Source organism: Lemur catta, chromosome 8, assembly GCF_020740605.2.
Source record: "Lemur catta isolate mLemCat1 chromosome 8, mLemCat1.pri, whole genome shotgun sequence".
Lineage (NCBI taxonomy): Eukaryota > Metazoa > Chordata > Mammalia > Primates > Lemuridae > Lemur > Lemur catta.
Window position 1 is genome coordinate 1338430 of NC_059135.1, and position 13610 is coordinate 1352039.

Sequence of the window (13610 nt, forward strand, 5' to 3'; positions counted from 1 at the left end):
GCACTCTAGCCTGGGCGACAGAGTGAGACTCTGTCTCTAAAATAAATAAATAAATAACAAAATAAAATAATAGGGAGGAGACTTAGTTTCCCAGATAATAAGACCTAAAAGACAAACTGAAAAAGAAAGCTGATAAAGAGGCAAACTGAATCTGTCTCTTTCTCCTCTTTTTTTTCAGTTTATTCAAAGAGGTGAATAAAAATTTTCACTATGTTTATTAATATTGAAAATTTTGTTTAAAAGAGAAAATTAATTTTTATTTTTACATTAGTGTATTGTGTTAAAGCTAATTTTAATAAAACTTTATGGACAGATCTATTTAATCTTAATTTGACTATAAGGGTAAGATTTCTATTATCCTTTTTAAAATTTTATCATTCTCCCCAACTTTTATATCTGCTTAGTTATATCTATTATTTATTTATTCAATTTAAAATAACTTCTAAAACCTTCAAATTAGGCAAAATTATTCTCTATTTGGCAAACACCATAATTTTATGTCTTTTCATAATCCTTTTTGGGGAGCAGAAAACATTCAATTTTTTAAACATATTTCGTATATAGAATTGTTTCTCTTATATCTAGTAGTTTTTGTTATATGTATTAATTACAGCGCTAACTCTTAGTAACTCTTATTTTTGATGAAAAACCCAGGGGGTTAAAGTAACTTTGAACTATTATCAGTCCCCAGTTTTTTTAAAATTCTTAATCGTTTTTTAAAATTTCAGAATATTACGGGGGTATATTTTGGTCACATAAGTTGCTTTTGTGCAGTTTGAGTCAAAGTCCCAGTGTTTATCAGCACAGCTAAATGTGTTCAGTCCAGTGCAGTTGTCCTGGTGCCAGGACCGAGCAAGGCCCAGGCGCCCCGTCCTGCAGGGCAGGGAGGAGGGGGGCTGGTGCGTCCCCTCCCTTGCACTGGGCAGGGGAGGGGTGGAACCATCGTCCACCTACCTGCCCACCAACCGCACACGGGCCCCTGCCTGCGCCAGCCCATGCCATCTGCCCACCTTCCTCTGAAGAGTGTTTCTCAAGGGGCAGGGATTAAAGGGGTGTCCAGCAGGCAGCTGGCTCGTCAAAGCGGGTGTTTCGGCAGGTCCCGTCCCAGCTCAGCACAGAGGAGACGAGAGGAGGGGAGGGGAGGAGAGGGAGGAGTGAAGAGGAGGGGGAGGGGAGGTGGAGTCTCGTGGTGCACCAGGGCAGCTCCTTCCCAAAGGGCAGCAGAAAACTGTCTCCTCCTTTGCCTGCCGGACGCCCGGCATAGCGTCGCCGGGGCCTTGCGGAATCCGTGCACACACTCCACCCACCCCCCGTGCGCAGTGAGTTGCCCGCTCAGGCCAGCCTGGCTGCTGGTGCTGGTGGCGTTTGCCACTCCCCAGCTCCTGTTCCCAGGCCTGTGACACTGCACTCACGACACCACGGAGGACCCAGGCGTCTGCATTTGTGTAGAACAAACGCTCAACTCAGGTGCGGAGAATGAGAGGCTCCCACTGGGGGAGTCGTGTGCACCCCCAAATAATGGCCCTGCTTGTGCTTGGCAAGTGAACTGCACACCGTGTGCTGAATGCCCTGCAAGGACAGCCGGGAGCGTCCACTCAGCCTGTTGGCCCAGGTGGCACTCGCTGCCACCCTGGTCCACCAGGGGCCTCTGTTAGGTGCCACTTGCTTGGGTGGAATTGGGTGTCTTGAGCCAGAGACCGTCGGTGTGGCGTGTTTGCCACAAGCCATGCACACACACATGTATCTACAGGCATGCAGCACACTCACACCCATACCCACAAACACGTGTGCATTCACACCCAGACATGCACATGCACTGGACCTACACATACACATACATGCACACACCCACATGTGCACACACCTGCACGCCCATGCATTCGCCGTCTCACTGAGCAGCCATGTGGGCATGTTGGGCTGTGACAAAGGACAAGACCTGTCCTGTCACTACGTCTGGGGAGGGGCATCGTATGAGACGGCAACAGGCCCCACGCAAGTCCACTGTGCTGCGGGTGGGTGTCGGTAGGGAGGGGGGCCCAGCCAGGGCTCACGATGACACTGTGTGATGCGGCTCAGCCTGTGGGCCCGGCCCCGTCTGCCCACCTGTCTCGCCGACTCTGCTGCACCTGCGAGGGTGGCCGCCACAGGGGAAGCGGGTGACCACGGGCCTCCCTGGCAGCGCCCGCTCTCCTGCTGGGCAGCGCCCTTGGGCTGTCCTCGGGCCCTGGCCAGTGTGTGCACAGGGCCTGGGGGCCGTCGGCCTCGTGAGCCGGGTCACCGCATCGGGGTGGCGCGGACACAGCCCACAACGCTGGGTTCTGTTCTCTGCAGATCGACCGACTCATCAATCATGGGGCCGACATCCTGAAGCCCGTGATCCTCACACAGGGGGACAAGGTGGCGGTGGGCACGGCTGTGGACTACGGCTATTTCAGGTTCTTCCAGGTTCGGCTCTGGTCCCACTGGCCGGGGAGGCGGTGCTCGTGCCGCGAGTAGGGCCCTGGCTGGGCTGGGGGGCCTGGGTGCTGTCCCCGAAGCCAGCCCGGCGCGGGAGGAGAGAACCTGCCTGCAGGGCGGAGGCGCGCTGGGCACGGCTGTGTGTTTGTCCTCCCGGTTGCGCCTCACCGGGAAGGGAGGGCGCCCTCGCCCCCAGGGTCACTCTCGGTGCTGGGTGGCCCGGGGTCCTGGTGACCCTCGCGCTGCGCTGCAGGACCGGAAGATCGCCCACTGCCCCTTCCATGCGCTGATGCCGGCGGAGCGCGAGACGCTGCTGGCCCGGAAGAGGCTCCTGGAGTACCTGGGCTCGCACCTGCGCCGCGCCGTCCTCGCCAGGGAGAGCCAGTGGGACGCCACGCTGCTGTACCTGAGCAAGAGAGGTGGGCAGCGGCCGGCCCGGGTGTGACGCCGTGCGGAGCACAGAGGGGTCCAGCCTCCGCCTGCGACTGTGCAGGGGCCGGGCGGGGAGGGGGCCCAGGAGGGGCCTGTCCTGCCACTGGGCTGCTGCCGGCCCCTTTATGTCCTGCCCTCGAAGGGGGTCCTGCAGGAGAGACCAAGGAGGGGTCTGGGCTGGGGGTGCCTGGGAGGGGAGCTGGTGGTGCAGGACAGAGGGGCCCGTGCCCGGGGGAGGCCCCAGCCCTGCGGCTGCTGCGGGAGCACTGGCCGGGGCACCACGTTCGCCCAGCACCGGGGCGTGGTGCGTCTCCCGTGCTCACTCGCCCTACACGGACCCTCCCCGACTCACCCCTGCAGCTTAGCCACTGACCCTGCACACACTGACACCCACACCCACCTCCCCCACATGAGAACCCAGCCAACGTGTTAACACGTGTGCACACGCACCCCCAAGTCCTGACACGTGCAGCAGCCCACACACAGCCCGCACACAGGCCCCCCGTGCCTGCCCACCCCACAGGCGCTGCACCCCCACACCCCGTCCCACTCGCACAGCCCCCCGTCACCGCGGCTCGGGCTGTTCCAGCAAAACGCCAGGGACTGGGAGTTTGTAAAGCCGGGAGTTTACTTCTCAGGGCTCTGGAGCCCGCATGTCCGAGGCCAAGGCCCAGCAGGGCAGGGGCGGGGGAGGGAGCTCTCTGCTTCCGGGGTGGCAGCAGTGTCCTCCGCCCGTGTGCCAGGTGACTGTCCCCAAGCACTCACCCGAGTCTCTCTCTGCCGTAGCGGAGCTGACCCCCAGCCACAGAGCGAGGAAGAGGAGCCCCGGGCTGCCCAAGGACCAGGGTGCACAGGAGCAGGAGCAGGAGCAGTAAGTGTGCCCACCGGCCGGTCTGTCTCCGAGCGGTGGCCCACGGTTTGGACGTGCTGCAGGGCCCCCTGGCCGCGCCAGCCCTCCTGGGACAGCCTCCACTGCGTCCAACCTGAGTGGTGTGTCCTGGCCAGGCAGCCCTGCTCCTGCTGGTCCCAGACAGGGATGCCACATCCAACAGGAGGGTGGCCAGCTCCCCTCCCAGTGACAGTGGCCGATGGCGTTTTGAGCCCAGGCTTTGCTTCTCCAAGACGTCCCCGCCTGTTGCGTGGGCTGCTGGCTGGCAGGGCTGAGCCCTCGCCCTGCACCTTCCTTACCCCCCACCGCTGTGCCCCTCTGCTGTCCCTGCCTGCGCGCCCTGGCGTGAGAGGGCAGGGACCACCCCACCCTGTAAAGGCAGAGCAGCCGGGAGGTGGCCGGGAGGTGGCCGGGCAGGTACCTGGGTGGGGAGGGAGCGGAGGAGGCTGGAGCTTCCAGGCTCACCCCAGACGGGGCTCACGCTCCGCCCTGCAAGAGCTGTTGGCTCCTGTGTGACGCTGAGCCACGGACGTTTCCCCATGGGGCTGGACATGTGTCCCCGTCCTTGTGTTTGTGACAACGCCACGGCCTCTCAAATGCGTTGTTCGCTTAACCGGCCCTTCCTGGTGGGCATCTAGGTGGCTTTCCGGGCTCGGAGTGTGTGTTTCCCGTGCTAAACAGCACAGCGCTGAGGATCCTCAGGGTGAGGGCGAGGGCATTCGTCCGTGTGTGGCAGCGCCCTGTGCGGGGACGGTGGGGTTGGGGCCTCGCCTGTCAGAGGGGCACGGCCAGGAATGTCCCAGGAGCTCAGGGTCCCCACAGATCAGGCAGCGGCGCCTTGGTGGGAGGCAGGTCCCTGGAGGCCCGGCTGATCCTGAGGCTCCGTTGCAGCCTCCCCTTCTTCAAGTTCTGCTGCCAGTGCGGCCGCTCCATCGGGGTCCGCCTCGTGCCCTGCACCCGCTGCTACGGGATCCTGACCTGCAGCAAGTACTGCAAGACCAGAGCCTGGGCCGAGTTCCACAAGAAGGACTGCAGCGACATGGCGGCCATCGGTGGGTCCGGGGGTCCGGGCCGGGAGGGCCGGGGGCTGCTGCTCCGAGGACAAAGGCAAGGCTGTGGGGTGGCCGCTCAGAGTTGCCGTCATTCCTTGGAGTCTCTGCAGATGTGGACACTTGTCCAGAATTTCCAGAGGGGCCTGGTGGTGGGGAGGGGTGGCTGCAGGCCGCTGAGCCAGCCTGGCCTCCACGTGCAGTGGTGACGCCATGCTTGACCACGCCCTGGGAGGCCGGCACGGACACCCCAGGGCTGGGACGTGGGCACCCAGGGCTCCCGTGGACACCTGGGTCTCTCTGCTGGTGCCCCAGACCACAGAGCAGTTGGCCTTGCGCTGCTTCTGGAAGTTTCCTCCCAGCCTGCCCTCTCACGTCTCTCTCAGTGTGGATGTCAACAGGTGTTTGCTTCTAGAAAAACCCCCCTCCCGTCCTCCTCGGCGTGACTGAGGAGGAGCTGAGGGTGTGGGACCGTGACACGATGCCAGGGCCTGGTGCTGCCAGGGGTGCAGGCGCTGTTAGGCCTGTGCCCAGCTGTCCAGCTGTGGCCCCTGTCCTGGGACCCGGCTGGGTGCCCAGCCTGGTGTGGTGGGGAGGGGGCAGGCCGACCCCTGTGCTTGGGCCTGTGCCCCTAAAGCTGTTGGCCGCTCACCTGTTTCCTCCTCTGTAAAATGGAGCTTTTAATGACAGGCACCCGCGGTGGGTGCCCCCAGGGTCTAGTCACAGCTGCTTGGCTTGCGGACCCCAGCGTGGCACCTGGCGGGACTGGCGGCCCCTTTGAAGGGTAATCACAGCTGGCACAGACCCCGCTGCACCCGTGCAGAGAGTAGGCACCAGACAAGCGCAGCCAGAGCGCAGTCCTGGGCCCGCCGAGGCCTGGCGTTGTGGCTGCTGCAGCCAGTGGAGGCTGAGCTCCAGGGCGCAGGGCTGGGGGAGCCGGCGCAGAAACCTTCACCTCCCCGCGAGGCCCCCCAGGGCGGTCAGCCCACGCCCCTCACCCGCCTCCCCACGCCTGTTCCTTGTCCAGAGGTCCCCGCAGAGGACGTGACCGTGCAGGGAGAAGAGTCTCAGTGAAGGAGCAGCTGGAAGCCCGAGGCCTGGGGAGGGGCCGGGGCTGTGCAGATTCTCCCTGCCAAGCGTGGGCCACCTCTGGGTGCCGCCCTGCGGGACCTTCGGGGTGGTGCTTGGCAGCAGTATCTCCCTCCTGACCTCGCAATAAATCAGCCCGTGGGGTGCGTTTTTATCACAGTGACAGTCTGAGCCCTGATCTGCCCCAGCTGGGCAAAGTCCGGAGCTCTGGGGACCCTCCCGTGTCCGCGAGGGCTGTGCCTGCGTCTGCCCTCGGCCTGGGTGGCCCTGGGTGGGTGTGCCGGGGCGCTGGGGCCTGTTTGTGACCTTCCCGGAGCCTGTGGCGACCGGTCCTGTCCCCGCTCGCTGGCTCCTGCTGTTCTTTGTCCCCGTGCATGAGTGGGCTGCACGGAGCGTCTGTGTGCCGCGTGCTCTGGGGACGGCGGGTACGTGGACACCCCTGGGGTGGGGGGGCCAGGGCGGGTCTGCCGTGAGATCCCCAGAGAGGCAGGAGGAAGGGGGACGGTGGCCCTGCAGCCTGCGGGGCACACGGGGCTGGAGATGGCCGTGTGCTCAGCGGGAGGAGGAGGACAGCAGGTGGCTGGGGCAGCACGTGGGAGGGGACGGGAAAGGGCTGAGGGGCCCTGGGGGCTGGAGCCCCACGGCAGAGGCCCCATCCAGGCGGATCTTCACTGGTCGGCACAGCCGCGCCCACGGTGCCTATTTTACCTGATTCCCTTGGTCTCTCGCCAGGGGTTTGTGGGGTGCCCCCGGCAAAGTAGCCATAAGGGGGGTGAGGAGGGCGCCTGGGCATGGGGAGAACCTGACCCCCCACGTGGCTTTCTGGGGGCTCCCAGCAGAGGCCGGGGCCAGGCCTGGGTACCCCGTGTCGGCCAGTCTGGCCCCTCGGAGGGCGTGACTGTGGGTGAGCCGGCTCCCCACTGCCCCGGCTCTGCTAGAAAGGAAAGAGCTGCTAAGGGGATTTCTTATTTGATGTTATACTTAGTTCTATAAAAGTCAGAGAATACATGTAAAGCAAAAACAGAAACTATGAATGGCAACTATCCTGACACCCAGAAATTTCCATTGCCAGCCCCGCCCGTGTCCTCTGGGTCCCACTGGTGTAACTCGGCAGGCAGGGGTGCGGCAGGTGCGGGGCAGGTGGGGGGCAGGTGCGGGGCAGGCGGGGGGCAGGGGTGCGGCAGGCGTGGGGCAGGGGTGCGGCAGGTGCGGGGCAGGCGGGGGGCAGGGGCGGGGCAGGCGCGGGGCAGGGGTGCGGCAGGTGCGGGGCAGGCGGGGGGCAGGGGCGGGGCAGGCTCGGGGCAGGGGTGCGGCAGGCGCGGGGCAGGGGTGCGGCAGGTGCGGGGCAGGCGGGGGGCAGGGGCGGGGCAGGCGTGGGGCAGGGGTGCGGCAGGTGCGGGGCAGGCGGGGGGCAGGGGCGGGGCAGGCTCGGGGCAGGGGTGCGGCAGGCGCGGGGCAGGGGTGCGGCAGGTGCGGGGCAGGTGGGGGGCAGGGGCAGGGGCAGGGGTGCAGCAGGTGCGGGGCAGGGGCGCGGCAGGTGCGGGGCAGGTGGGGGGCAGGGGCAGGGGTGCGGCAGGCGTGGGGCAGGGGAGCGGCAGGCGCGGGGCAGGCGTCTGAAAGCGGAGCAGCTGCCATGTGCTCTGAGCACGGTCACTGGTGTCTTCCGATGCTACTAAATACTTTCCTGCAACATGATTTTCCCCAAATCAAAATAGCTTTATTATTTTTCATTCTGATTGTGCACACAACATATGCTTATTAAAAAAAGAAGACAACAACAAGGTTAAGGAGGACAGTAAAAATGTCAATCCTGCTATTCAAGGAGCAGCATTCGGAGCGTTTAGGGGAGCGGGTTCTTTGAGGTGTGGCCCTGTGCGTGCCTGCACACGCCTGCGTCCCCGCGCCCGCCGCTGCGTTTCAGTGAAGGCGCGTGGTTGGGTGGGCGGCCCTGGGGGTCTTCCCGACGCCTCCTGCACCCTGGGCAGCCCGGGCTCCAGACAGGGAGCCCAGACCCGCACTTCCCGCCCGGGAGTCCTGGGTGTGGAGACCCTGGGGCTGGGAGGGGCAGAGGGGTCAGAGGACACAGCTCAGGGTGCATCTTGATTGGAGGACGCACACATTCCTGTCCCCTTGAAGGCTGAGAACGAGGCCCTGGAGGCCGGGCTGCCCACTGTGCCTGCTGGGCACACGGAACGGCAGGGCCGGGCCCAACAGTCTGAGGCACGAAGCTCGTTTATTTTATAACCTGCTCCCAGTGAACTGCGTTGGGTCCGGGAAGAGGGGTGTCATACAGCTCCCCAAGGAGTCCAGGGGGCGTGTGCAAGGCCGACCCCTTCCTGATTTCCAGGCTCCCCCCTCCTCCTCCTGCTCCTGGGTGGTGGGTGGGGGGGAGGGGCTCAGCACAGTCTGGACCTGGGGGCAGATGGGCGGGGTGCAGTGGGGAGGAGTGTGGCCACTTAGGAGATGGGGGGCGAGGAGGAGGAGGGAGCTGGGGAGGAAGGCGGGCACGTTCGAGCCTGAGGCCTCTGAGACCCCGTCTAGTAGGACCAGGAGCAGAGCAGGGGCTCCCTGCCCTGGGCTCACCTTCCCCGGCTCTGGGACAGCAGGGACACGCCCTCGTCTGTGCTGGCCCACTGCCCCAGCAAGGGTGTCCCCAAGGCTGCCGGGTCCGGGGCCTTCTGGGGATGCGCCCTGTGTCCCAGGTCAGGGTGGCCCAGGTGGCCTGTGCTCAGGGGCTTCTCTGCGTCTCAGACTCCACGCCAGGCCCCAGTCCCTGGTGGCACCTGATGGCACCACTGTCTGCGAGGAGCCCCTTCACCAGCTGTGCCCTGCAGCAGGGTGGGGGGCCCAGGGAGTCCAAGGAGGCCCAAGGCCCCCCCAGCTTCCCTGGTGTCCACCCCCTGGCCCAGACCCTGGGCAGCCTCCAGCCCTGACGTCACGGAGTCGGGGGAGCTGGGGCGGTGCAGCCAGTGGCTGCTGAGTGTCAGTTTGCTGAGGGCGGGGCTGAGGCTGCCCTTCCTCTGGCTCTGTGTGTGCCCAAACGGCCCCCAGTCCCCCGCCCCCCGGGACCCTCCCTGCAGTCCTCCCTTCCCCCAGCCCCCCTCGGCCACCCACCTGGACCCCCAGGTCCTCTGTCCAGCTGGACTCCGCACCAGCTCAGGACACCCCATCCCCTCGGTCTGGGCGAGAGGCGCCTGCCCAGCCCCTGGGGTGGCTGAAGCACAGAGGGACGAGGGCAGCAGGGAGGTGCAGGTGTCGCTGGTGACCAAGGCGCCTTCAGAGAGCGCGGAGGGCAGCTCGGGTTGGGAAGGGAAGCTGGCCAGGGGACGAAGGGGCGTGAGCTGGGTGGAGGAGCCAGTGGCAGGACGCGGGCCAGAGGGGCGAGGTCAGGCAGGCCGTGGACCCTCAGGGTGGAGACCAGGGGTGCTGTGGGAGCCCCAGTGCCAGGGCGTGGAGGGCGGGCACAGCGCAAGGGCCAGGGCCTGGGAGATGGAGGGTCGGAGTCTGGTGGGTGAGCAGGGAGGGTGCCCGCCTGTCCCAGGCCCCGCCATACCTGGCCCCTCTCGAGTGGGCACCCGAGGATGGCTGGTGCTGTAGGGGATCCTCAGGGGACAGGCTGGCAGCTGGGCGTGGAGTCGGTGTGGGGTCTGATGGGCATAGAAGGCCGGGCAGAGGCCGTGGGAGGCAGGGAGGTGGCTCAGGAACGCTGGGAGGCTGTGACAGAGATAAAGGGCGTGGAATTTCTGGGAGTCAGGGTTCTGCCCGGAAGCCAGGCAGCTCTCGTGTTCTCTGGAGAGTCGGAGCCGGGAGGGGTGGCCGGGGTGTTTCCGTGGTCCCAGGAAGGACACAGACAATGGAGCTGAGGGCCCGGAGCTGCGGGTTTTCTTCCTTGGACACAGCAGGGATGACACCTGGGGTGGGGACGCTTGCCCCCTCCCTCCCGCCCAGCGGCCCCCGCCTGCCCGCACCCTCGTCTTCCTTTGGCTGCGAAACTGGGAGACTCAGGCATGGGCCTGGCCTCGTGCTGAATCCCGTTTGTGGTTTGTGTTCTTTTTCTAACGAGGCCGACCCCACCGTACAGGCTTCAAGCCCTACACAGCCTGGATCCAACCTGGTGCAATATCGCAATTTAAAAAACAAAACAAAACAAAACAAAAAAGATAACAATAACAATAATCAAAAGAGGCCCTGAGCCACCAGCACTCAGGGACGGTGCCCGGCGTGCCATCCGGTCCCAATGCCCGGTCTTGAAAGAACTGGAGTAGAGGCCACTGAACCCGAGCTTTGTCCCGTTTCGTGGCTTTGCTGTTCGTCTGTCCCTCCCCACGTGATCTGTAGCATTGTTCCGTTTTAACATTTCACACGGCGCGACGCTCTGCAAGGTTTCTGTGTGCATTTCCTTGATGACAGGTGGCGTTGTGCATGCTCCATACATCACGTGCCGGGCACTCGGAGTTCCGTGTCTGTGGATTATGTGTGGGCGTGCGTGCGATTGTTGCCAGTTTTCTATCGAACTGAACTGTCCTTTTTATTGCCAGCAGGAGCTTCTGGCAGTTCCGTGGCCTCGTCTCGCCTTGCCGGCGTCTTTCTGTGCAGGTTTGGACCCGGCTGCGCCGTTGTTAGCCACTGTTTCCTTCACGGCTCGTGGCTGCGTCTCTTCGGGAAAGCTGCTCCCCTCTAGGGCTTCTCCGTTTTTTGAGGTGTTGGTTTTCACCGTTGGGTCCGTATTGCGTCTGAAATCTGCTTCTGTGGACAGTGGGCAGGAGAGCCCTGCGCGGTCTTCCCCGCGGGCACAGCCGTGGCCCGGCCGTGTCCGGCTGAGGCCTCCTCTCCCCCACCAGCCACGGCCACGTGGAACCAGGCAGGTCTTCCGCAGGCGGGGAGGGCCGTGGCTGTGCTCTCTCTGGCCTGGTTCTTACAGCCCCGCCCCTGCCCGCAGTGGTGGAGTCCCCACTAGCCCCTTCCCCTTGGGGGTCCCGCCTCCTCCTGGGGGGTCCCCACTTCAGTTCCACTTGGTGCTCATATCCCTAGCTTTATCGAGTTCCTTTGTCCCTTTCTTCCTCTCTTGCTGTCTTCCTTAGTGATTTGTTGATTTATTTTTGCAGTGGTATGCTTTGATTCCTTTCAGTTTATTTTCTGGGTATCTATGAGAGATTTTTTCTTACCATGAGGCTTAATAGTAAATGATAACATAAAACATATTACAGTTATAAAGTTCGATTTTAAACTGATAACAACTTAACTCCAATACATACAAAAATTCTACTATTTTACTTCTCTTCCCCCATACATTTTATGCTATAATGTCATACTTTCTATCTTCATGTATTGTGAATTCATTCACAAATTATTGCAGCTATAGTTATTTTTTAATACTTTTATCTATTTTCTATATTTTATCTTTTTTATATTTTATCTTTTTATCTTTTTATTGTGGGTTTGCAAGTCATTTATACATTATCATTACAATATTAGAGTATCCTCAATTTGACTATATATTTACCTTTACCAGTGATTTTTCATAGTTTCACATGCTTTCATGTGGTTATTTAGAGTCCTTTCATCTAACTGGAAGAACTCCTTTCACATTTCCTGTGAGGTAGGTGTAGTGATAATGAGCTCCCTTTTGGCAGCTCATCCCTAGTGGTAATGAGCTCAGCTTTTACTCATCTGGAAATATCTTTATCTCTCATTCGTTTCTGAATGACAACTTTGTTAGCTATAGTATTGTTCATTGACAGTTTCTTTTTTCTTTCAGCACTTTGAACACATTATCCCACTCCCTCCTGGCCTACAGGTTTTCTGTTGAGAAGTCCATCTGTAGCTTTCAACTCTTCTCTGTTCATTATGATGTTGGCTGTGGGTTTGTTGTATATGGCTTTTATGATTTTGAGGTATGTTCCTTCTAGGGCTAGTTTTTTTGGAGTTTTTATCATGAAATGGTGCTGGATTTTGTCAAATGCTTTTTCTGTACCTGTTGATGATCGATCATATGATATTTGCTTTTGCTTCTGTTTATGTGGTGAATCACATTTATTGATTTACGTATGTTGAACTACCCTTGCATCCCTGAGATGAAGCCCACTTGGTCATGGTGGGCTATTTTTTTGATGTGCTGTTGAATTCGGTTTGCTAGTATTTTGTTAAAGATTTTTGCATCTATATTCATAAGGAGTATCAGTCTGTAGTCTTCATTTTTGTTGTGTCTTTTCCTGGCTTCGGTATCAAGGTGATAATGGCTTTGCAGAATAAGTTGAGGAGATTCCCTCCTTCTTGATGTTAGGGAATAATTTCTGTAGTATGGGGACCAGCTTTTCTCCGTAGGTCTTGCAGAATTCTGCTGTGGATCCATCTGGTCTGGGGTTTTTTGGGGGTGGGCAGGGAGATTTTTTTATTACTGCTTCAATCTTGTTGCTTGTTATTAGTCCATTCAGGAGTTCTATATCTTCCTGATTGAGTCTTGGGAGGTTGGGTGTTTCCAGGAAACACCTCTGTATTTTCTAGTTATGTGTGTAGAGATTTTCATAGTATTCTTGGATGATATATTGTATTTCTGTGGCATCAGTTGTATTATCTCCTTTTTCATTTCTGATTGAGCTTATTTGGGTCTTTTGTATTCTTAGTTAATGTAGCAAGAGGTCTATCAATTTTGTCTTTTCAAAGAACCAACTTTTTGTTTTATTGATCCTTTGTATTCTTTTTTCCATTTCATTTAGTTCTGCTCTGAGCTTTGTTATTTCTTTTCTTCTGCTGGCTTTGGGTTTTGTTTGCTCTTCCTTTTCTACTTCCTTGAGATATGATATTAGGTTGTTAATTTGTGATGTTTCTGTCTTTTTAATATAGGAATTTAAGGCTATGAATTCTCCCTTAGACTACTTTTGCTGAATTCCATAGATTTTGATAGCTTGTATCCCTTTTGTCATTCAGTTCAAGGAATCTTTTGATTTCCATCTTAATTTCATGATTGACCCAATAATTGTTCAGTAGCAGGTTGTTTAATTTCCATGACTTCGCATAGTTTTGAGTGTTTCTGTTGGCATTGATTTCTAGTTTTAGTCTACTGTGGTCTGAGAATATATGTAGTACGATTTTGATTTTTTGAGACATGTTTTGTGACCTAAGATATGGTCAGTCTTGGAGAATGCCCCATGTGCTGAGGAGAAGAATGTGTATTCAGTAGTTTGGGGGTAGAATGTTCTGTAAATATCTGTTACTTCCATTTGTTCTAGAGTCCCCTTTAAGTCCAATGTTTATTTGTTTATTTTCTGTTTTGATGACCTGTCCAGCTCTGACAGTGGAGTGTTGAAGTCCCTGGTAATTATGATGCTACTATTTCTCTCTCTACTTAGATCTAGTAGAATTTACTTTATGAATCTGGGAGCTCCTGTGTTAAGTGCATATATTAATATATTTAGGATTCTTATGTCTTCTTATGGAATTGCTCCCTTTACCATTATATAATGATCATCTTTGTCTTTGTTTACCATTGTCGAAGTCAATTTTATCTGATATGAGAATGGCCACACTTCATTCCTATTTGCATGGATAATTTTTTCAATCCCTTCACCTTTAGTCTGTGTGAGTTACATGTGTTTCCTGGAGACAGCAGATGCTTGGGTTGTGTTTTTTCATATATTGAGCCAGCCTATGTCTTTTGAGTGGAGCATTCAGACCATTAATATTGAGTGATAGAA

At 58.0% G+C, this 13610-nt stretch overlaps 1 protein-coding gene across 7 annotated transcripts in view; it reads left to right on the forward strand.

Annotated features, from left to right (window-relative positions):
* ANKMY1 (ankyrin repeat and MYND domain containing 1) overlaps window positions 1-13610 on the forward strand; it is a 60219-nt gene that overhangs the window by 38593 nt on the left and 8016 nt on the right. For 5 of the 7 annotated variants that reach the window (XM_045559933.1, XM_045559932.1, XM_045559936.1 and 2 more), the window contains 4 exons: window positions 2332-2445; window positions 2711-2876; window positions 3676-3760; window positions 4670-4830. In XM_045559933.1, coding sequence (XP_045415889.1) covers window positions 2332-2445; window positions 2711-2876; window positions 3676-3760; window positions 4670-4830 — 526 coding nt within the window. The remainder of the gene's footprint in view (window positions 1-2331; window positions 2446-2710; window positions 2877-3675; window positions 3761-4669; window positions 4831-13610) is intronic. The other 2 variants (XM_045559934.1, XM_045559935.1) reach the window with 2 other exon arrangements.